This window comes from Otolemur garnettii, unplaced genomic scaffold, assembly GCF_000181295.1.
Source record: "Otolemur garnettii isolate 467f Iridium unplaced genomic scaffold, OtoGar3 scaffold00218, whole genome shotgun sequence".
NCBI classification, from domain to species: domain Eukaryota; kingdom Metazoa; phylum Chordata; class Mammalia; order Primates; family Galagidae; genus Otolemur; species Otolemur garnettii.
The window spans coordinates 216903-225564 of NW_003852613.1; the positions used below are offsets into that span (position 1 = coordinate 216903).

Sequence of the window (8662 nt, forward strand, 5' to 3'; positions counted from 1 at the left end):
CGAGTCTCCTGCCTCAGCCTCCCAAGTAGCTGGGACCATAGGCGCCCGCCACAACGCCCGGCTATTTTTTGGTTGCAGCCGTCATTGTTGTTTGGCAGTCCGGGCTGGGGATTCGAACCTGCCACCTTAGGTGTACGTGGCCGGCACCTTAGCCGGTTGAGCTACAGGCGCCGAGCCCAAGGTAGAAACTTGATGGCAGCCCAGCATAGGTTCCCCAGGCCCCTGTCTCCCCTTTCTCCTCCGTCATGAAGCTGGGGGCAGTGGCTGGGCCTAGGAGGACTTTAAGGACCCACCATCAGAATACAGTGACCACATGAGAAGGGCCAGATCTGACCTAATCTTGGGCTGTCCAAGGAAGACAGGGCCACAGGGACAGACAAACATCACGTCTTGAATGTTCAGATACATGTGAGGGCCGCTGAGGCAGGTGTGTTCCTCTCCCCAATCTCCACTTCCCTTGTCACATCCTCCAACCTTCTCTCCTTCCCTTTCCTAGACAGTGATTATTTACCTCCTCTCTGCCATCCATATACTGTCCTAGGTGTGGGGTCAGCTGACTTTTTCCTTAAAGATGGAATGGTAAATATTTTAGACTTTGCAGGCCAGAAAGTCTCTGTTGCAGGTGCTCAAAATGGCTTAGTAGGAGGGACACTTTAGTTTGGGCTGGTGAAGAAAGCCTCTCTGAGGAAGTGACATCTGAATTGACAAATGCATGACGGAGCCTCCGTGTGGAAGTCTTGACCAGGAGGGAGTAGCTGGCACATAGAAGGATTCTAAGACCTTGCTCTGCCAGGCCCTCTGATACTGATGTGGGTGTGTCCTGATGCAGAGCAGAGAAGAGAGACCTTCAAGCCCAGGGGGTCTTAAGCATCAGGATAAGAGGGGGTTGCTGATGATGCAGGAAGGTGTTGAGCCCCCAAGAAAGAAGAGGATGTGGCGTGTCTGAGGGGTGTGTCAGGAGCCTTCCCTTCTCTAGAAATTGGACCTCAGAGCCTAGAGCAATGCCTCTTGGACCCCATGAGTCCCTCCCCTCTTCTGCCCTTGCCTCGCCTTTACAGAGCCTCAAGACTCTCAGATTCAGTGCTTCTTTCAGAGCTGGGGAGTTTGCCATGGGAAAGAAGCAGTGTAGGGAACCCTCTTTTTCTTTTTCCTTTTTATTTGGCCGGGGCCAGGCTTGAACCCACCACCTTCCATATATGAGGCCAGTGCCCTACTCCTTTGAGCCACAGGCACTGCCCTAGGGGAACCCTTTTCCATATCCCTCCCCTTGAAGAAGCTGTGAATTCAGTTCTTACAAAGTAATTCCTGTTTATCATCCAGTCACTGAATAAGCAGTTAACAGCAGCCAATACACTTTACACCTGAGATAGCACCTTCTGGAATAAGGGGAGCCTAGAAGTGCAAGGGTGGAGGGCTTGAGGGCTCTGGCATCTGTGACCATAAACTGAGCTAAGACACCATGGTCAGTTTCCTAGAGTGGAGCAAGGAGGGTCACTACTTCTGGGCCCAGCACAGGGAAACTAGCTTGGCCTTCTGTCCTTGCTACTGAGGAACTGTGGCCTTGACAAGCCACTGAGATCCTCTGAATCTCCCCAGAAGTTAGTGCTTTTGAAGCATTTAGCATAGTATCAGGCAAAGTTGGGCATGTAAGGCCCTCAGCTGCTGTTACACTGTAAACATAGAATAGAAATTGAGGGTGCTTGGGCACTGCTCCTAGAATCTTGACCCATCAGCAAGCACTGTAGATCAGCTGCATTTTTGTGTCCAGCCACAGAACTTACTTTTTATTTAGTTATTGTGAGGTAACCCCCCAATTTTCCCAACTTGTAAAGAATCTATGTTTATTGTAGGAAAGATACAGAAAACTATAAATAATAAAGTGAAAAGCACTCATAATTCCTCTACAGATATGGTTATTAAGATTTGACAGATACGCTCCTAGTTCTTTTAGCATATGTGTGTATTTTACATAATTGGGATTGAATCATAGCACATACTCTTAAATTCTGTTTTATTTTTAAGTTATGCAGTGGGCTCCTTCCCAGATGACTAAATGTTTGTCATAAAGTTGTCCTTTTAATAACTGTGTCATGTCTAATTAATTATTCAAATGTGCCATGATTTATATAACCATTATGTAATCATAATTTATTTTTGACATTTCCATTTTTTGCTGTTAAAATTTTAGTAGCAAATGCTAGATGAGCATCTTCGTACATCTCTTTCTATACGTTTCTCATTATTAAGATTAAGAAATTACAGGCTCAGCACCCATAGCTCAGGGAGTATGGCGCTGGCCACATACACCAAGGTTGGCAGGTTCAAGCTCGGCCCTGGCCTGCTAAACAGCAATGACAACTGCAGCCAAAAAATAGCCGGGCGTTGTGGCAGGCACCTGTAATCCCAGCTGCTTGGGAGGCTAAGACAAGAGAATCACTTAAGCCCAAGAGTTGGAGGTTGCTGTAAGCTGTGACACCATGACACTCTTCGGAGGACAACACAGGGAGACCCTGTCTCAAAAAAAAAAAGAAAGAAATTACAGGTTTGGCCAGGTGCAATGGTTCACGCCCGTAATCCTTGCACTCTGGGAAGCCAAGGTGGGTAGATTGCTTGAGCTCATAGGTTTGAGACCAACCTGAGCTAGAGCAAGACCCCATCTCTAAAAATAGCCTGGCATTGTGGTGGGTTCCTGTAGTCCCAACTATTTGGGAAGCTGAGGCAGGAGGATCTCGTGAGCCCAAGAGTTTCAGGTTGCTGTGAGCTATGATGCCATGGCACTCTACCAAGGGTGACAAAGTGAGACTCTTGTCTCAAAAAAAAAAAAATAAAGAAAGAAACTCCAGGTTTATGTAACCCTATTTTGTGTCTTGTTTTTTTTTTAAAAAAACGTTTGTCAATTCTATTTTTTTCTAGGCTTCTAGCAGTGCGGGAAACTTGGGAGTCCTCATTCCTGTAATAGCTGTGGTGAGTGTTCATTAATTGAATGGTTTAAAACTCCAAATACCTTGCTCAATTTCTGTTGTTCCCTAGTGAAACACGGAAGATTCCTTAGAAAAAGTCAGTTTTGAGACCCTATTGTTTCTAAAGATATGGCTGCTTCAGCCACCACCAGCTCGTCTGTGTCAGCCCACAGGTGTGTGCCCACCATGGCCACACCCTTCACTTGCCCTCTTTGCGCTGTTCCTGAACCTTCTTGGTCAGCTGACCAGGACACTCACTTCAGTTCCCTTCTGTGTGGCTCTGAAGTCCCAGGCTTGACTCCACATGCCTCCTGGGTCTCACACCCTTGCCCTCATTGGTATCTCTGACCAGTGCTGGGCAGGCCCCTTCCTCAGTCTGTCTCTCAGCTCCTTCCTGCTAAGTGGCTTAGAGACCTCTTGTTGGTGCTCTGGCCTTAGAGCTGTAGCCCTCCATTTCCTCTGGGAGTTGCTGGTATGATGGGTATGGGCCCTGCCTCCTGCGCTGTCATTGCTATGGCAGAGCACATTTCCATCTTGTCCTGTCTCAGCCTGTATCTGTTTCCCCAGATGTACAAGTTGTTTTTCTCTTTCTTAGTCATTCATAGCTGCCAGTCAATCCTACACCTTGCTCCCCCCATATTTAGGTATTTACTTTCTACTTAATGCAGTCCTGGTTCACCCTTGTGTCTGCCTCCCACTGCCTTCCCACCTCAGCTCACCCTGTGGAGTTTGAGTCTTGAGTATTTACATGTGTCACCTTCACATTTTGCACCAGTGGGGACAATCTAGGAGCAGAGCTACTGGGGCAAACTAGGGGCATGGAGGTCAGGTAGACAGATGAAACCAAGGGCACAGAGCAGCCCATCTCCAGTTTCAGTGAGCCAGTTCCATGCTCACCCCAGTCTTATTAGTGTTCATCATCAGTCCGAACCTGGAGGCTTCAGGGGGTTCAGTTTTGACTGGCCAAGGTGGATAAGAAATAATAATTGGCTGGTTTATTATTATTTATCTTTAGTAAAACGTCATGTCTTGCATTTTGTGAAATAATTCCACTAGGTCGTCATCCTTTCTTTTTTTTTTTTTTTTGAGACAGAGCCTCAAGCTGTCCCCCTGGGTAGAGTGCCGTGGCATTACAGCCCACAGCAACCTCCAACTCCTGGGCTCAAGCGAGTCTCCTGCCTCCGCCTCCCAAGTAGCTGGGACTACAGGCGCCTGCCACAATGCCCGGCTATTTTTTGGTTGCAGCTGTCATTGTTGTTTGGCGGGTCCGGGCTGGGGATTCAAACCCACCACCTTAGGTGTATGTGGCTGGTGCCTTAGCCGGTTGAGCTATAGGCGCCGAGCCAGTCGTTATCCTTTCTATAGGCTCTCTTTCTCTCCTGCCCCTATCCTGATTCAGGAGGGGTAGTGGGGTTTGCTTCAGGACAAGTATGCTTACAGGGACAAGGGAGCTGGTCTGTAGTGTGCTGAATCGTAGCTGCTGACTTGGAGGCTTCGCAGGTTCCTCTGGGAACCAGACCACCTTCCTGCCCATGCTCAGGTATTCTTTCACAGCCTTCTGAGAATTTCAGGATGGCTGGGCGTGACTGCTATGGTATTTTTCATGCACACCCCCTTTGGTTAATTTTTTTAAACATAAATTTTCCTACTTTATAGTTAATGTTAACTAGTGTATAATTGTGTTTTAGATGTGTCCCTATCCATCCCTCTTGTGTCCATCCAGTCCCTTTTGTGTGGGCTGGAGCATGAAGGCTGAAGCACCTTTTTGGCCTGTTGGGAGGGAAACAAGTTGGCGGCAGGCTCCATGGGAAAGTAGATTTCAGCGTTTTAGGCAGGGTGCTTGGGTGACATCAAAATCAGTGAGTTCCAGGATCTTTGAACAACAGAATTCTATGACCCATTTAGTGATTGTCACTTAGAGTTTAACAGACACATAGAAGAAATCTTGTGGGGCACTTTGCACTTTGGGGCCATGGTGACTGATGAAACTGGTTGGGAGCACATGAGTTTTAGGGTCATGAGGGCCCAGGTTGGACACTTGTCCTGTGTGGAGGTGGCACAGCATACACCTGAGTCTCTCTGTGCTTCTGGGTGGTCTGTGTGGTGATACTGCGGTGAACTGTTGATGGTGATAGTTCAGCACAGACTCACTTTAATACTCCCTTGACGTGACCTTTTGCATGACAAGTATTGTATTTTTTAACAAAAGTTAATGGTTAGATTATGGGGATGGAAACAAATATTTGATTTTATTGCTCAACAGAGAGCACAGGGCTCGTGGATGTTCACCTCTTGAACCTTCCAGGAGAAACTGATTTCCAAAGTTTTTTGTTTTTGTTTTCTAATGTTTTATACTTTTTTCTTTTTTAAAAAAAAGACTTTGTTTTAGACTTTTGATCACATGGTATGTTAAATTACTTTGTTGAGTAGCACTGCCAGCGGTTTTGGGGCAGGAAGCCTCAGTGACCTTCAGGGAGTGGCTGGCAGCTGAGGCACGTGATCTCTGAGGCTGCTTCCTGCCTAAGTGTGATGATCTCACTCTGAAAGTTATCTAATGCATAGAGACCTGCTTATTCCACTGTCATAAAGTAGTGATTTAATAAGATGCACCTCCTGCTCAAGAAACATTCAGTATTTCCTGTAGAGCAAGTTTACATGTGTCACGTTTTGTGGTCTTGGACAGGTTACTGATTCTCTCAGTGCCTGTAAAGTGAAGCTTGTAGATTAACATTTTTTAGGTCATGGACAACCCTTTTGAAAGCTGTGCAGCCTCTCATCATAGAAATATACATTATTAGGCTGGGCACCATTGATCACGCCTATAATCCTACCGCTCTGGGAGGCCAAGGTGGGTGGACTGCTTGAGCTCAAGAGGTCAAGACTACCCTGAGCAAGATCGAGACCCCATCTCTAAAAATAGCTGGACATTATGGCAGGCTTCTGTAGTCCCAGCTACTTGGGAGGCTGAGGCAAGAAGATCCCTTGAGCCCAAGAATTTGAGGTTGCTGCAGGACACTGTACCAAAGAGGAAAGAGTGAGATTCATATCTCAAAAAAAAAAAAAGAAAAGAAAGATAGAAAGAAATGCACATTATTCTCAAGATTTTACCTATAATGTCAGGAAGTTAAATGGGAGAAGCCTATCCAGGGCCCCTACTTAGGCAGCCTGGGGCTAGATACGCCTTCAAATTAAGATGTTAAGGAGTGGGGGAGGCCATGCCTGTAATCAGCCACTTTGGGAGGCTAAAGCAGTAGGATCACTTGAGGCCAGGAGTTCAAGACCAGCTTGTACAGTATTATGAGACTCCATCTCTACAAAAAATTTTAAAAATTAGCTGATTGGCTCAGCGCCTGTGGCTCAACCAGCTAAGGCGCCAGCCACATACACCTAAGGTGGCAGGTTCGAATCCCCAGCCCGGGCCCACCAAACAACAATGATGGCTGCAACCAAAAAATGGCCAGGTGTTGTGGCGGGCGCTTGTAGTCCCAGCTACTTGGGAGGCTGAGGCAGGAGACTCACTTGAGCCCAGGAGTTGGAGGTTGCCGTGAGCGTGATGCCATGGCACTCTACCCAGGGGGATAGTTTGGGGCCTTTTGAAAAAAAAAAATTAGCTGATTATGGTGGTGCACACCCGTAGTTCTAGGTACTCTGAAGGTTGAGGCAAAAGAATCATTGGAGTCCAGGAGTGAGGTTTCAGTGAGCTATGCTCACACCACTACATTAGCAAGACTCTGTCTCTTTTAAAAAAATAATAAAGGATCTGCCAAGAGACTCCTGGAATTGATTAATAAATTTAGTGGAGTCTCAAGTTACAAAATCAGTGTACAATAATCAATAGTATTCCTATACACCGGTGATTTCCAACCCATGTGCTGTGAGAGAATCTTAATTGTGCCTTAAAAATTTTTAAATATCACTAATTAAATTATTTTTGAAAAGTTCAAAGCACAGTAAGTATACTCTTTTTTACTTTTTTTATCAACATAATTTAAGCGTGCCATGAGATTAACTATAGGTTCAAGTGTGCCGTGAGATAACAAAGGTTGAAGAACACTGCTATGTACCAGCAGTCAAGCTGAGAATCAAATCAGAGACTCAGTACCTTTCACAGTAACAAGAAAGAAAATAAAATACCTGGGAGTATATTTAACCAAGGATGTAAAACCCTTTACAGGGGAAACTGTTGAGTTACTGAGGAACGAAATCACAGAGGATGTAAACCAGTAGAAAAAATATATCATACTCTTGGATGGGCAGAATCAACGTTGTTAAAATGTCTGTACTACCCAAAGTGATCTACAGGTTCAGTGCTATTCCCATTAAAATATCAACATCATTTTTTGCAAATTATTTTAGCAAAAATAATTCTATGCTTTCATATGGAACCAAAAAGGAGGATGAATCTTAAGCAAAAAAGGACAAACCGGGGTGGCACCTGTGGCTCAAGGAGTAGGGTGCCTACTCCATATACCAGAGGTGGTGGGTTCAAATCTAACCCTGGCCAAAAACTTCCAAAAAAAAAAAGAAAGTAAAAGGGACAAACCGAATTCTCCCAGAAGCCACTGCTCTTCCTCTTCCCCTAACTGGCCTGAGGTGATCTTTGAAAATGGTTCTTTATTCACTTGACCCAGAAAACCCCACAAAGTCATGCAAGTCAAGAGGCTCAAATCTTCGTATTCACTTTAAGAACACACGTGAAACTGCCCAGGCCATCAAGGGTATGCATGTACGAAAAGCCACCAAGTATCTGAAGGATGTCACCTTAAAGAAACAATGTGTATCATTCCGATGTTAACAATGGTGGAGTTGGTAGGTGTGCCCAGGCCAAACAGTAGGGCTAGACACAGGGTCGGTGGCCCAAAAAGCGTGCTGAATTTTTGCTACATATGCTTAAAAATGCAGAGAGTAATGCCGAACTTAAGGGTTTAGATGTAGATTCTCTGGTCATGGAGCATATCCAAGTGAACAAAGCACCCACGATCCGTCACCGAACTTACAAAGCCCATGGTCGCATTAACCCATACATAAGCTCCCCCTGCCACATTGAAATGATCCTTACTGAAAAGGAACAGATCATTCCCAAACCAGAAGAAGAGGTAGCACAGAAGAAAAGATATCCCAGAAGAAACTGAAGAAATAAAAACTTAAGGCATGGGAATAAATGCAACGTAAAATAAATGCAAATAACTGTCAAAAAAAAAAAAAAAAGGACAAACCAGGAGACATCACTTTACCAGACTTTAAGCTATGCTGCATAACAACATGGTACTGGCATAAGAACAGAGACACAGACCTATGGATCAGAACTGAAAACCCAGATGCAAAGCCTTCCTCATGTTGCCATCTCATCTTTGATAAAGCAGCCTATAACATGCCATGGGGCAAAGAATTCCTATTAAAAAAAAAAAAGAATCCTTATTCAGTTAATGGTGCAGGGGAAATGAATAGCCACATGTACAAGATCTGAACCTGTTACCACTCAACAAAGATGAATTCCTGATGGATAACAGGAATTAATAACATCTTATACCTAAGATGTGAAACTATAAGTATTCTAGAAGAAAATGTTGGAAAAACTCCTAGTCATCAACTTAGGCAAAGAATTTATGAGGAAGACCCTAAAGGCAAACAGCAACAACAAAAATTAACAAATGTCTCTCTCGGCTCGGCGCCTATAGCTCAACCGGCTAAGGCGCCAGCCA

The 8662-nt window shown here is 45.1% G+C and overlaps 1 protein-coding gene and 1 pseudogene across 1 annotated transcript in view; both read left to right on the top strand.

Moving 5' to 3' along the window:
* The window catches only part of PI4KA (phosphatidylinositol 4-kinase alpha), a 153819-nt gene that overhangs the window by 63864 nt on the left and 81293 nt on the right, over positions 1-8662 (top strand). Inside the window, exon 19 of the mRNA XM_012812667.2 lies at positions 2914-2964. Coding sequence (XP_012668121.2) covers positions 2914-2964 — 51 coding nt within the window. The remainder of the gene's footprint in view (positions 1-2913; positions 2965-8662) is intronic.
* On the top strand, positions 7491-8120 carry LOC111722142 (annotated as a pseudogene).